The 15,758-nt window shown below is 44.7% G+C and overlaps 2 protein-coding genes across 5 annotated transcripts in view; one reads left to right on the forward strand and one right to left on the reverse strand.

The window, feature by feature from the left end:
* Positions 1 to 1,452: 1,452 nt before the first annotated feature.
* CD160 (CD160 molecule) lies at positions 1,453 to 6,880 on the forward strand (the record flags this gene model as incomplete). Its single annotated transcript, XM_023760691.1, has 4 exons — positions 1,453 to 1,507; positions 2,158 to 2,484; positions 5,868 to 6,020; positions 6,798 to 6,880. Coding segments are annotated over 4 exons (618 nt in total), but the record flags the coding sequence as incomplete, so codon positions are not given.
* A 3,049-nt stretch (positions 6,881 to 9,929) lies between these two features.
* The window catches only part of RNF115 (ring finger protein 115), a 72,140-nt gene continuing 66,311 nt past the window's right edge, over positions 9,930 to 15,758 (reverse strand). For 2 of the 4 annotated variants that reach the window (XM_014462778.2, XM_006096872.3), the window contains 2 exons: positions 14,834 to 14,949; positions 9,930 to 14,204 (listed from right to left, as the gene is read on the reverse strand). In XM_014462778.2, coding sequence (XP_014318264.1) covers positions 14,073 to 14,204; positions 14,834 to 14,949 — 248 coding nt within the window. In that variant the 3' untranslated portion in view covers positions 9,930 to 14,072. The remainder of the gene's footprint in view (positions 14,205 to 14,833; positions 14,950 to 15,758) is intronic. The other 2 variants (XM_023760720.1, XM_023760721.1) reach the window with 1 other exon arrangement.

The following is a 15,758-nucleotide window of genomic DNA, read 5'->3' on the forward strand; positions in this document are numbered from 1 at the left end:
TGATGAACCAGGAGTTATGGTTCAGGTCATGGCACATGCCCAGGTTGTGGGCTCAACCCTCAGTGTGGGGCATGTAGGAGGCAGCCAATCAATAATTCTCTCATAATTGGTGTTTCTCTCTCTCCCTCTCCTTCTCCCTTCCTCTCTGAAATCAATAAAAATATATTAAAAATTAAATTAAATTTTAAAATGGCAGACAGGTTAATATCCCTAAAACAGAGAAAATTTCTAAAAGTTGAGTTTAGCCCTAACCGGTTTGGCTCAGTGGATAGAGCGTCAGCCTGCGGACTGAAGGGTCCCAGGTTCGATTCCGGTCAAGGGCATGTACCTTGGTTGTGGGCACATCCCCAGCAGGGGGTGTGCAGGAGGCAGCTGATCGATGTTTCTCTCTCATTGATGTTTCTAACTCTCTATCTCTCTCCCTTCCTCTCTGTAAAAAATCAATAAAATATATATTTTTTAAAAAGTTGAGTTTAAAAAATGCTAATCCTATGAACAAGCAATTAATACAGAAGCAAATATCAATGACTGTTGTATGTGTGTACCCACCACGTCCCGCGTGGTTTAGGGTTCAGGATCTGGAAGAGGAGCCGCACACAAATGAAGGAGAAGAGACAAGAGATAATTTGGAAATATTGGGGGGGGGGGGCCAGGTGCGTAAGTCCAACTCAAGGGGAAGGACCTCTACTGGTGCCCAGGCCTCGCCAGCCTTTTATTCAGCTTTGGTTAAACATAAAGCCCTTAGTCAGGCAGGTAATAGCAGTAGCAGACAGGCTATCATAAAGGTCAGTAAATACTAGAAGGATTTACTCTGAGACTATTTGATCAGGAAATAGCTTGAGCTCCCATTGCCAGGACTAGACAATCGGTGCATAACTCAGGCCCTGCCGTGGGTACAAGGGTCACCAGCCTTCCGGGATCCTTGTTTGCACTTCTCTGCTAGTGAAGACAATGGGTGGCGTCCTGCAAATGACCAATAAACATCTGATGAGATCTTCACCCTCACCAGTCATGGGAATGCCAAATAAAACCTAGTTTTTCATCCCTCACATTGGCAAAATGTAAAAGATATAACATCCAGTGCTGGCCAGCACATAAAGAAATGTAGATTTTCAAATATTGTTGTTGAACATCTGAATCTCAACTACTTTTTAGAGAGGAATTTGATAATATATAGACATTTTAATATTCTTTGACCCAGAAATCCAATTTAACTTAAAAAAATCTGAAAATACAGCTTTTCGTGTCTCTCTCCTCCACCACCCCTCCACCTCCCTCAGAGTCGCGCCGACAGAAGCCAGGGCCTCGACCAGGGAGTGTTTGTGGAGCTGCCGCGGCCTCGTCAGGGCTCCCTCTGTGCTTCCAGGAGAGCGAGGGCAAGGACATCAGCAGAGCCACCTGCTTCGAGTTCCTGAGCTGCTGACAACCTGCAGGACGCCGATGGCCTCTGCCAGAGGCTGCTGGGCCCTGGCCACTCTGCTGGCAATTGTGGACATCGAGCTTGGCGGTGAGGACCGCCCATCCCCAAGCCCCAGAGCAGAGCAGCCACCAGGGAGAATCCTGGGCTCCTGAGGGGGATGGACCCCATGTTTTTTCCCTAGTGAGGAAGAAGGGACCTGCTCTTCTTGATGCTAATGCAAGGGTGACAGGCGTAGTTTCCTTTTCTTTGTTAGAACCCTATCGTGCACCCATCAGACATCGCGTCTGTGCTGTGTGTTGCAAGGAGCCTGGTAAACGGGCCCTCCCTCCAAGATTCCTACAGGCTCATAAACTCTAAATTCATGAAATCCAGGTACCACATTTGCCAACTCCGAAAACCCGTTTAACCGCTCTGTGCTTCGTATTTGTTCATCTATAAAATGGGAAAAACACCTGCCTCTAGGGCTATATCAAGGATGAGGTACATGAACAAAGCACTTTAAGTTAAAGGCCTATAGGTTCCAGGTGGACAGTAAAAATCAAATGCAAACCATTCAATAAATGAGGAGCTGGGACTGCAGGTCTCCATCAGACATGGGTGTAACTCATGGACAACTCCTCTAAGAGGGTGGCATTTAGTGTCCTGGGGCAGCCCCCCTCTCTGCCTCAACATTTAGAAATAAAGTGAATTTCATTTGCCATGTACTCCCACGGCTAATTCTTCCCTTCCCATTTTAGGATGCATGCGCCTCCTCAGCTCAGCTTCCCAGCAAGGAAATCAACTAAGCTTAATCTGTACCTTGCGGCATACGAACGAAGAGGCTGAGGGGGCCATCGTGTTTTTGTGCAAGGACAGGCCTTCGGACTGTTCCCCTGAGACCAGCTTGAAGCACCTGAGACTGAGACGCTCGCCTGAGATGGATGGTGTCAGTGAAAGATCATCTCAGTTGGAGTTCCCCCTAACCGAAGCCACACCATCGGCCAGTGGGACCTACCAGTGTTGTGCCAAAAGCCAGACGCCAGAAATCCTCCTTCAAGGTCATTTTCTCTCCGTTTCAGTCACAGGTGAGCTCCTAACATCCCTAATACCACAGGTGGGACCCCCGCAGGGTCAACAGCTGGGGACAGTAGGTATTTCGGGTCCTGACCAGGCAGCCTCCTTTGAGGAAGTCCTTCCCGTTACAATCCTTTTCCCTCTCCCCCACTGGCCAATGCCGCTTTCCTAAGAAGGTAATCTTACTTTGTCTTCAATTTCAAGAAAGCTTACCGAGGTAGCCATCCCATTTTTATTGACACTGACTGAGTCACGAGTCGGTAAAAGCACTTGTCCGATGCCCGTCACTGACCAGGGCCAGTAAATGCAGACGGAGGTCTACAACGGAGGTCTAACAACGGAGCTCTCTGTGTTTCTAAACACAGGCACTGAGCCTTCAGGCTGGGACAGAGATTTGAGATAAAATGGGTGGTTGTCTTAAAGACCATTTAGTTGTAAAAAACAGAAACCCATTCAAGCTGCAATAGATTAGAGGGGGGTGTCGATGGGGAGACAATAAAGCAAGAAGTATAGCCGGCCTGCATGAATGAGATCATTTCCAGAAACCAGAAAGCCAGCAGAAGCCGAGTCCCTGCCTCTATCTCACTGGGGCAGCAAAGCGTCGCATCCCTACAGATGGCCTCCACTCTGCTTCCTGCTGTTACTACTTTGGCACAGGTTGAATAGGACCACTCCAGCCTCAGCTGTACCTACAGCTTCCTCATCTGCCCAGCAGAGCGACTCCGTCCCTTCATGCCCAAAGGGGCAAGCCTTCCAGAGAGAAAATTCTATTCTGCCTAGAATTCCGTGCCCAACCAAGCCACCAATTAAACGTGAGGAAGGAATAGACGCCGTCACACAAGCAATGACTCAAAACTTGTCTCCTATGTGATCATTATTAAGAAGCTACCAGAGAATGTGCTCCAGGAGAACTAGAAAGTGAACGGTAGAGTGGGTAAAACGGGATCCCGGAAACAAGGAACCTAACAGAAACCAGGATAAGGAAATTCTAGAAGAAAAGGGCCCAAAAAGAACAATTAGTCCCGCAGAGAGCAAGGGAAAGAGGGCTCCAGAAGGAAACTTTATAGGACAGAAATAGAATTGATAGATCAGCTCTCAGGAGGCCTGTGACAGGTTGAAATCCTCATCTTCAATCAAAGTCAATAGGTAATATCTAAACTTCATCATCAAAAAGTGGTCACATGAGCATATTCTTTAGAAATATGGTGAAACATGTCAAAGAATTGACAGTGATGGTCTCTGGGGAATAGGCCTGAGGAGGATAACAGGGCACTGTTATTATTCTTTATGAACTTTCAAAGAATTACTTGTTAACTTTAAGAAAACTAGGTATAAATCACACACACACACCCAAAATAGAAACCTGGCCCAGAGCCTTTTAACAAATGTTTCCATCCTCTCCTGTGGCTAGCAGTCAATCCAAACCTTCTACTTCAGTCTCGGTTGAGTTGTATTTCCCTTCCTTCCTTCCCGGTATGTCTTCCTTAGCCCGAGCTACAGCACTCAGCACGTCCATTCTCCCCGATCAACTCCCGTCTCCATTGACTTCTGTGGCTCTGCTCCCCTGGTGTTTTCTACCTTTCTGGCTTCTGGGCTCTCCTTCAATGCTTGTATTTCCTCCTCTCAAACAAGGGCATTCCTTCCCCAAGACTCCTCATTCCCCCTCCATCTTTTCATTTTCTCTCCCCCAAGTTCTCATCCACCCTCTTGATTTAAACCTGCCCCTCCCTGCAGCTGACCCACAAATCAACTTCTCCAGCTCTCAACTCTTCCCTAAGTTTCAGTTAAACATTTCCACCGACAACTGGATTTCAGCTCCTGAATGCCCTACCATCTCCTCAGACTCAAACCCCTTCTCCTGAGACTGTACTTCTGTCCACACTTTAGTCTAAACCTTGGTCCCTCCTCTTTCCCTTCCCCCATCCAGTTATTGAGTACTACTGCTTCTTTCCCACATTCATTCCTTTCTTTCCGGCGTTCTCCAGGTCATCATCTCACTTAAAACATCCCAATAGCCTCTAACTGGTGAGCCCCTTGAGATCCAACTGTCTTACTCATCTTTATCTCCCACAGCAACTGCAGGGCCTGGCACTGAATTGTTGCCTAATAAATGGCCCATCAACTCTAAAATATGGTCTCTGCCTCCAATCCACACTGCCACCCGCCATCTAAAATGCTAATCCTATATAATAAAAGCCTAATGTGCTAATGTCCGGTTGTCTGGTCGGCTGTTCAACCAATCAAAGCGTAATATGCTAATGATATGCTAAGGCCACTCAACCACTTGCTATGATGTGCACTGACCACCATGGGGCAGACACTCAACATAGGAGCTGCCCCTGGTGGTCAGTGTGCTCCCACAGGGGGAGTGCCGCTCAGCCAGAAGCCAGGCTCACGGCTGGCGAGCGCAGCAGCGGTGGTGGAAGCCTCTCCCGCCTACACGCAGTCAGACATCCCCTGAGGGCTCCCGGACTGCGAGAGGGCACAGGCCAGGCTGAGGGACTCCCCATCCCGCCTGAATTTTGTGTACCGGGCCTCCAGTTTGTACATGATGCACCACCATCCGGTTTTAATGGCTTTTATTGTCTATGATACAAAACCTAAGTTACTTTAACCTGACACTACTATTTAGTACTGTTCCAGTTAACTTCACTCACTAGTGGAACCTTTCATTCATTGAATAAGTAAGTATTGAACACCCCAGGCACAAGCCTTAGAGAACAGAATGAGGGTACAACAAAGTCATTGTTCCTTGTAACCTAGCATCCATGTTCTAATACAGAAGTACCACAGTCGGCACATGTGGATACTCACCAAGTATGGAAATAAGGTTCCTTTTGGAAGATGAATGAGGCCAGACAGGTAACAGTATCAATAAACAATGTCTACCATTGAGTGCTTACTGTGCCGGGCACTGATACTTCATTTAATCTTCATGATCTTTTGAGAAAGCTACTATTCTTGTCATGTGACAACTCGGGCTCACAGGGAATTTGTGTAAATTCACTCAGCTAGTAGTGAGTGGGGGATAAAAATCCAGATCTATTCCAAAGCCCAGATTTTAACTTAAGCTGAACTGCTTAACCCACCACCCCACAGATGGCTTTTAGATGAGACCAAGTCCAAGGTGACTAAGTATCTGGCATGAGTTTAAAGTTCCTTCAAGGCAGGCTTATTTGCATTCCCAGTGTGACAAACAGTGGATTCCATACTTATTCATTGCTGCTAAAATACATCATCATCATCATCACCCACAAATGTTTTTTAAAAAACTTATCTGGGCAATGAATTATGCTGATACTTGGAGACCACAAAAGAAGTTCTGAGGTGATGCAAAAGGACGTTCTGATGATTTCTGAAACCCTTCCCTGAACCCGATTCTCTTTTGAACCAGAGACAGGGAACTACACAGTGACAGGAGCGAAACTAACAGGACAGCAGGAGTCCAGCCATGGTAACGGCCCTCTCCACAGTAAAGGCCCTCTCAGTCCAAGCGCCCTGCAAGAGGTCTTGGTGATGCTGGCCACCAGCCTGATGGTCCTTCAAGGTATGTTCAGATGAAGCTTAAACACCTATGTTATGATCCAGAGGGTGGAAAGGAAGCCGAGTGGGGAAGGGAAACATTGAACCAATGAGGGCAAAACTGATCCAAAGGGACTAACTAGGGAAAGACAGGTGAATCAGACTCTCCTTTGGGTAGGAGGTCAGACTTGTTAGGAAAGGCCTGTGGGAGAGGCCATTAAATACAGCTGCCTGTACTCAGTAAGGAACAGAGGACTACACGCTGAGGCCATTATGTGAAAATGAACAAGGGAAGAGACAGACACGGTCCGGAGGTGAGGTTTGAACAGTGCAGCTAATCAGCAAAGGCTGATGCCAGACCGAGTATATTCAGCACTTCTGGCTCAGCCCCTGCACACCCTTTATCAAGAGGAATCAGGTTTTCCCTAATAGACTAGAACTTGCAATGCTTTGCCATTACGTTTTTGCATAAATCAGATGCAGGGTTTTGTCTGTCCTTGGCATTCTATTCCATCTTTATTTAGGCATTCCTCAAACCAATCAATATCCACCACTTGGTTGTCACCAGAATGTAAGCTCTCTACATGCTGGGACTTTGTCTCGCACATGTAGGCTCTTAGTAAATGTGTTTGAAGAATCTGCATGATGGGCTAGGCTTTACATGATGATTCTAACCTCCTACCACCCTTTGAGACAAAGATTCCTGATTACTCATCAGGAAAATGGGTACAAAGAGGTGAAATATTGCCCCAGTTCACAGGAATTAATACAGGTCCTTCTCACTAACACCCTGTGCCCTCAGGAATTATCTACTTCAATCTCAACTCCTTCACCTCCCTCCCCGTTCTGAGACTGCCTCCTCACATTTCTAGAAACAGGACCTAACACTCCCTTAGTCCAACTCTTTACCTACAAACCATCAAAAGAAAAATGACTTTACCTGTGATGCTTGGCAAGGACCTGCCAAATGTAAGCCTAGGCCAGTTTTCAAGAAGAAACTGGTGAAAATCAATTAAGTAGTCTGACCCTATAGACATATTCTTTACTAGAGGCCCAGTGCACGAAATTCATGCAAGAGTAGGCCCTCACAGCCCCGGCTGCCTCGTGCCCATGCCCCCACCCCCTGCCCACTGGTCATTCCGGAAGGTCGTTCCACCATCCAGTCTAATTAGCATATTAGCTCTTTATTATATAGGTTTAAACCTAAATTCTCTCAGGTGGTTAGGTTACTGTTAGTAAAATAAATTTTACTCCTTCATACAGAATAAATGCCCTAAAAAAAGTGGAGGAAATAAGTCTAGCCATTCAATCTACTACACTTCTACCCGAGTCCCAAATTATGCCAGAGTAAAAAGTCTCTAAGCTCGTTTCCCTTCTCCTGTCAGATGAAGAGAATGAAGTTTTGATAGTTCATTCCTTTTCTTTATTCTCCCTCCCCCAACAAGACTTACCAGAATTATTAAAGAGGCTGCATTCAGTAGGAAAACAGTACGTGTTTTCTCAGGTCTAGGGGAATCATATGGATCAAGTTAGCATGTTTACACATGACAAGGATGAGGGCGTTTCCTAGGTCTGTACCTTCTTCAGCTCATGACTAACTTCACTGAGTACCCTTGTCCTATCACCATGCCAACCATTCAGTACCCTCCATGGAAAACCTACCTTGAACTTTGAGTGGCATCTATTTCTTCTTCGATTGTCCTACCTTCCAGCACGGAGAGACTAGTGGTTAGCCCCCTTCCCACTCCCACCAGAATGTGAGGTTTGTAACGATACAACTGCAAGACACAGTACCCAGCATGCATCCCATTTTTCCCTTTCTGTTCCCTCTCAAGCCAGGAGCGCCTATCACACACACAGGAAGCCTAGCGGGGATGAGTTTACATGAGGTATTTTGTTGCTATTCTAAGTCGTGTGGCAGTAATAAACTTTCCTTTTTCTTTCTACAGCTCTGTAAGAACTTCCTGCCAGAAGAAACCTTTTTAAAAATCACAGCAAGATAAATATGTTTACCTTGGTATCTTTCACATTACAACATGGGCACAGGGGAACGTGCCAAGAATCTGGGGAATATAAAATGGGACAAATGAGTGGATCCCTTGACCTCCCCTACTTACTTCCAGGGCGAACCTGCCTTCTTCCCAACTCAGTCACAGTAAGGGAGCAGCTCTCACAGTGGCTGGGGCAGTGCCCACTCAGACACGGGATAAGTCCATGTGTTTCTGTGTCCCCAGAAGAACTTTTCCTCGGTGCCGCCCCCCCCCCGCCCCCAAACACAGTAAAAGAAGCAAGTCAAACCAAGTGAGAACACCAATTTTGGGGGGAGAAATTGTTATTTACCACTGAAGGAAAGAAAGAAGAAATAAGCAAGAGAGGTAGGAGAGGAAAGAGACCCAGACCCAGTGTCTCGACTCTGCATGAACATAGAGAAAATGAAGAGAGCACCTGGTGTTCGACAGCAATCCACACCGCACTGATGGAGGAAGATTTGTGCAGACCAGATGCGCCACGGATCACAACTGTCTACCTTCAGCCAAGTACTTACCAACATCTTCGGTCATTTCTCTTTTTATATAAATGCCCAAAGCAGTATTTGCATCCTTTTTTCTCCTAAATTCACAAACCCTCTTTCTCTTTAAACAGATGACCTCTTGTCATAGTTAAGCAAGGAGGTGGGAGGCGGGGGCGGGGGGGAAGGATATGCCTGACAGGAAGAACTACATGAATAGAGAGGTACAAACACAATTTCACTGGAACTAAATAGCCAACTATCGAAAGGAAACACCTTACCTGATTTTGGATTTTGTTTTATAAGGTAAAAAAACTAGGCATGGAGTCAAAAGACCTGCTCTGCAACATACCAGCTGTGTGTACTTGGGCAAGTGAAGTTCTGAAATGTATCTTTCAAATAAGTCAATACTGTGTTTCAACTGGATGAGGATTCTGGTGTGACTAATAAAGACAAATTGATTTAAAAGTATTACTGAAATCTTAGTAGCTTTTTGTGATGTATTTATTCGCTAAGATACTGAAGATACAACTCTCATCTCGTTGGGAAGGAATCTAGTACCTTTTGGACCTTAAAAAATAGAACATCTTATTAGAAAATGTGAAGAACCACAAGCCTGCATCCCGTAATTCACAGATAGAAGTATCCTAGCTGAGAGGGGAAAGGCAACATGTGGACTCCACTTCCGTGGACCCCTTCTAAGTGTAATCAGCAAGACGGAGTTCTCATGTCTAAGATCGTAGAGTTGGATGCATGTAATTCCATTGTCTGGCAGGTATGAGATGAAAACCTCAATGTCCTTTGGATAAGAGAAGGGCTCTACTTTGGCCCTGAGAAACCTCTCCAGCGGTACACAATGCATTCTACCGGTTCTAGTTCAAACCCCTGGAGCGGCCTGTGGGGCCCAGCCAGAGTGCTGAGACTCAGACATTACTACAAGCTATAATTTCCTCCCACAGGACAGCGACCTGGAATGTTTAACCCATCAAGCCTTCCCCCCAACTCCCTGCACCAGAACTCATGCGAGATTCATTTTGGAAACTTGCAGTAAGAGAACTCTGTCCTGCTGGTCCCCCTAACTCCAAAATCTCCGCTGGTTTATTCTTGTAAACAGCACTCTGGTCTTCCCACCTCTCCATCAGCGGTCAAACAGGGTTTCCCCCTAGCATCATCTGTTACCACCCTCCTCCTTTGCCTCCTAAAACCTGTTGTCTTCACAGATGTCAGTGGCCTGCCTAGAGCAGCTCTAACCACCAACTCTGAAGTGCCCTTCACCTCCAAAACCCCAGACGCTGCTGTGTTATTGTTTATAACAGACACAGACTCTTTCCCCCGTCAGACTGATATATTTAATTAGTTCCTTGAGGAAGCAGCACCTAGACACCAGGGAGAAAGAAACTGAAGCACGCGAGTCATGAGAGAAAGTCCATTGGCAACAATAATTTATCAAGAAAAAATTTTAAAAACAAATTATATTTGAGTTCAACTTAATATCATACAGAAGCAATGGATGATAAACACCCTTTTCTCAAAAGTCCTTTATTCTTAACCTCATCAATGACCACACTTTTACTTCTACTGAATCCCTTCACCACACCATGTAACAGGGCGCTTGCCAGGCCAACAGTGTCCCAACACAGAACTGCAGAAACACAGGAGCCAAGGTGCGCAGTGAGAGCAGCCGGCTGTGAGGCTCAGGCCCCTGCTCACTGCACCTCAGTGCCCATCAAGCGCATCCTTTCCTCTACAGTGAAATGTGCATGTGTGTGTGTGTGTGTGTCTCTGTGAATATATACATATATACATACACACACATATATTTGAATACAAAGACATAAACAAATACTTTTCCTCCTAATAACCACTTAATCAAAGTGATACCTGTTGGAGGGGAAATGTTCCCCAAAAACCTTCTAACTAAGTTGAGAGCTAATTATTGGACCAAAGAGTACTACTCAAGGAAATATCTGACAAGTACTTGGCTCAATTGTTATGCAGTAAATGTTGACAACTACAATTTATAATAAGCTAAGGAAGCTATTTGATTTATAGCCATTTCCATATCCTCCACCTAGAATAATCCTTTTTTTCTTAGAAACTAATACTTTCAGGAAAGAATTGAGCTATACCAATAGGGACAAAATGTCATTCTGGATTCTGCAAGTTTCTCAACTCTTCAGAGAACTGACAATAGGAACTTTGAAGGAAAATTAATGCTTGTACCAGGATTATTCCTTCTCCCTGCTCCAAACTCATTAGCTTAGAAACTTTCAAGATGTCGAAGCGATACCAGCTAAAAGTACCACTCTGCCCTTCCCACCCTACTGCCCAGTTCTGCCCAGTCAGAATGAACCCAAGGGAACATGACTTATACTAACCCATCTGGAAACTACCTGAGAAGCAATCATCCCTTAGAGGCCAGAAAGGAGTGCCCTATATAACCTCTCAATGTTCAAGTCTGCCAATTTCTAGGATGTCTGACTTATATGGTAGTTTTCTTCTCTCCTATTTCAGATCATAACGGACAAGAGGAAGATAAAGACATTCGTGAATAAAAAAACAATCTGTTTAGCTCTGCCGGGACTCATATTACATTTAATATGAATGTAAGAGCCTCAAGTCTAAGGGCTCAAGATCTGAAATTGCAACCGTTTTCTCTTCTCTTTGACAATCAGAGAAAGCTGTCGTCTTTTGAGTCCTATTATGCTCCAGGTTCCCGAGTGTGTAAGCCTTCCAGTTACAAAGGAAAGAAACACCTGAGAAGTCTGGGTTATGTCGCCCTCTGCCTTCAGCACTGCCTCCTATTTAAGAGCAAGGCATTCCTAGAAACAAACTGCATGTCTCACCCCAGACATGCTGTGGTGTTAGATGAATCTGCAATGTTTCTCCCTAGAATGGGAGGTATCTCAGATTTCCAGGTGGATTTAAATTGAAGAGAAAAAAATAGCTATTATGCACACAGCAAACTGGTCCTCATCCCACGAATGTTTCTTCTACAGTTTAACCCTAGTACTAAGGTCTCTAAACAAGACAGATATTTCAATAATTTAGCAAAATTTAAGTGGGATAAGGATCATTCGACTGTGTGCAACATTTCTATTTTTCTTTCTTGTGATGGTTAATTTGTCAACCTAACTCAGCCATGAGATGTCAAGATACCTGGACAAACATTATTTCTGAGTGTGTCTATGAGGGTATTTTTTATAAGATTAATACTTGAATCAGTAACTGAACAAAGCAGATTTCCCTCCCTAATATAGGGGAGCCTCATCCAATCAGCTGAAAGCCTGAACAGAACAAAAAGGCTGATAGTCCTGCTAGGAGGAGCTCCTCCTGCCTCGCTGCCTGAGTTGGTTCATCAGCCCTGTCCTGCCTTTGAACTCAAAGTAAAACATCGGCTCTTCTCGGGTTTCCAATCTTCTGACTTTTCAACTAGAACGTACTCCATCAACTCGCCTATGCTCAGGCGTTTGGAATCAAATTAGAATGCCACAGTTGTCTCTCAGAAAAATTGTGACAGCCTGGAAAGATCTTGGAACCTCTTAGCCTCCATATCACATGAGCAGATTCATTATAAATCTATACATGTATACACACAAGCACACACATATCCTATTAGTTCTGCTGCTTTATAAAACCCAAATAGATTGCTTAACCTAAATTAACCTGAAGTCTGAGATGCCGCCTATTTTAGGAAGAAGCACTTCAGATACATAAAGTGGGAGGAGTCTGGGGACAGCAAAAAGTGAAGAAATTTTCAGATAATTTAGACTGTTACTAGCTATTCTGTGTACTGAGAAAGTAAATCCCTATTCCAGCACTTTGTTTCCATCCTTCTAGGAAGCTACTGAGATCCTTTCTAGTTCTCTGGTTTTAAGTAAAAATACAAACGCCTGTCCTGGCATCTCCAGACACTTAACAGGCAGACAAGGTTTCCAGGCTGTCACAATTTTTCTGAGACAGTTGAATAGTGGCCATTAAATATTCATAATATACCTCACACTCCCTCCAGCTTCTCACCTGCCCTCAAAAGCAATGTTTATTTGGAGGCTAGATTTCAATAGGCTTAGTTAATAGCTCACATTCTTCAAAGAAACAAACTCTACAGAGATATGACATGAGAGGCATATAGAAAACATCTTTTATTTCCTTTTGGCCCAACCTGAATCAGACCTTATGGACACACCTTTTACGGGCAGGCTATTAATTCAGCAGGCCACTTTTCTGTCTCTCTTCCCTCCCCTATCATCTACCACTAGAGATATCATCTATATCTCTAATCCCCTTCCCTAACCCCCCAAATCAGAGTATAGTGCATGATAGTCAACAAAAACTAAGACAGGAGCCAAGAAAGAGACTCTCTTAGAGGCCTTCTTGTTCTGATCATTCCAAACTATGACCAGACTAACAGGGCCTCTCTGTAACCCTTCTGGGTGTACCAACAGTCCCCATCATTTCCCTTTGAGGCTTTGAGATTCTGAAGACATTTCTAATCTTTTTTAAATGCACCAAGCAGCATATGTATGTAGATGGGACACTGTTAGACTAAAAAAAAGTAAGGCCTACCTCTCCTAGACCAGGCTGTTTTGAACATGATCACAATAATCAGTTTGATTCCAAGAATATCCAGAACCAAGCAAACAAAGGTTTCAGAGATGATCAAAGGGCTTAAAAAAATTAAAATAAAGCAATGTAAAAATCTCAATTCCTAAATACCAATGAATTACTAAAAACAGTGAACAGAAGCAGCAATGAAGGCATTCTATTTCTGTGAGGGAAATTATTTTAAAGTCCCCAGGACAAAAGACATAAACAGTGAGATGGGGATCATTAAAAAATGTCAGAACCAAAGATTTCAAACATGTGTCCTTTTTTGCCTGTATGCTGCTCCACTTTCGAAAAAAGGAGCCAGAATTAGATTCCTACCAACAGAAGACCCCTAAGTCACGTTGGCTGGTTTCTGCAGAAACTGCATCTTTTGAAGTAGTCTTTAAAAACTAAATGAGAAAACCAGAGTATAATGATAAGCCACTTTCTCCTTCCCAATGTAATTTTTCTTTAATTTGCTGTCTGAGGGTTCAAAGTCATTAGTCTTAGATTTCTGAATTAATCTGACCTTAATTCATAGCTAATGTGGCCAAGAGTATATGCTTTTGTATCAGTAGGACTTTTGGGCTCTGGTTCCACTGTATTTACCATAAAATACACTAATGATAGGATGGAGGCTGGACAAGGGGGTGAAAACATCTATTAAAGGGCAACCTGGCAGATAGCAGGACCCTAGCTAGACTTTAAGGAACTAATTCTATTCTGGCAGGGGGAACCCACATAATTAAGTTTCACACTTATAAAATTATCACTCTGAATTCAGCAATAAGAGGCATTTGGTTTTAGATACAATTCCATCTATAGATGCTAACTTTAAATTTAAAGAAAACACTCTGCATTAATATTATGGGTTGGGGTTTCTTACACGATTCCTAACTCCACCGACTATTTTGTTTTGATACAATTCACAGCTATGGTAAGAAGACTACCACAGCCCTGGCTCAGACGTGGTCTTTAGGTTCAGAAAGTCCATCGGTCATGTAGCTGGTTGTCACTGCTAAATCTGTTGCTTGCAGAGGCCTCAGAGTTGTGGGTTTGCCAAGTAGAGTCCTCACCATTTAAGCTCTTCCTACATATAGGACATGTATCGTGCTGAAACAGAAAGATATCAGTCCATGTAAACAGCTTGACCTGAGAAGTTGTAGGTACTAAACACTTAGAAAATCCTGAGAGTTGGCTGGTAGAAAAACAAAGTGCACACTGGGCTCCAAGGTGTTAACACCAGGACATCCCCCAAACAGAACTTTAAACGCAGAGAGAGCTTGTAACAATAGCTAACACATACCACCAAATAGAACTAACCAGAATCAGTGACCTGAGATGATCTAGAGCAGGGGTCAGAAAACTTTCTCTGTAAAGGGACAGGTAGTAAATATTTTAGGCTTTGCAGGCTAAATACCACTTGTGTCGCAACTACTCAGTGATGTCACATGAAAGTAGCCAGAGACAATTTGTAAACAAATAAGCATAACTGTGTTCCAATGAAACTTCACTTACAAAATCAGATGATGGGCCACAGTGACCTGTCGGCTATAGGTTTGCTAACCCCTAGTTATAGCCAAACAGTAATTTAAGAAACAGTAATGGTGTTACTAAGAGTTAGCCAGGGACTAAAATCTAATCTTCATGAACAATTAACTACACCCTTACACTGAAGCATTCCCCTGACAAGATGTGACTGGCATAGATGCCTGTCACAGATAAGAGTTGTCTGTACTCACCAGTTCCAACCACGGCACAATACAACTGCTGTGAAAGAAGTGGTTGCAGGGTAACTGCCGGACTTCCTCTGCAGCTGTGTAATCTTCTTTGCATACTGGACACTCTAAACCCATATCTGTTGGAGGAGGAAATGCCTTTTAAAGTAAACAAGCAACAAAAAGGAAGAAAATACTAGCCCGATTTCTTTAACAACCAAAGGAATGCATAAAGAAAAGACACAAAGGGCATCCAAAGTGGAGGCAGATAGGAAGCATGAGCTTTATTTCAAAACTAGAGGCCCAGTGCACAAAAATTTGTGCACTTGGGGGGGGGTGGGGAGTCCCTCAGCCCGGCCTGCGCCCATTCACAGTCCAGGACCCCTTGGGGGATTGTCCACCTGTAGCCTTAGGCCGACTCCCTGGGGGATCAGGCCTAAGCTTGCAGTCAGACATTACTTCTGGCAGCCAGGGAGCCCTCGGGGGATGTCTGACTGAAGGCTTAGGCCCCCAAGGGATCTGGCCTAAACCATTAGTTGGACATTCTTAGTGCTGCCACGGAGGTGGGAGAGGCTCCTGCCACCACCTCTGCGCTGGCCAGCCATGAGCCAGCTTCTGGCTGAGTGGCACTCCCCATATGGAAGTGCACTGACCACCAGGGGGCAGCTCCTGCATTGAGCGTCTGCCCCCTGGTGGCCAATGTGCATCATAGCAACCGGTCATTCTGCCATTCAGTCAATGTGCATATTAGCCTTTTATTATTATACTAGAGGCCCGGTGCACAAAAATTTGTGCACTCGGGGGGGAAGGGGGGGTCCCTCAGCCCGGCCTGTGCCCTCTCGCAGTCTGGGACCCTCGGGAGATAACGACCTGCTGGCTTAGGCCTGCTCCTGGGTGGCAGAGGGCAGGCCCAATCCCTAGGTGCAGCCCCTGGTCGGGCTCAGAGCAG

The sequence above is a fragment of the Myotis lucifugus genome, unplaced genomic scaffold (genome assembly GCF_000147115.1).
Source record: "Myotis lucifugus unplaced genomic scaffold, Myoluc2.0 scaffold_190, whole genome shotgun sequence".
NCBI classification, from domain to species: domain Eukaryota; kingdom Metazoa; phylum Chordata; class Mammalia; order Chiroptera; family Vespertilionidae; genus Myotis; species Myotis lucifugus.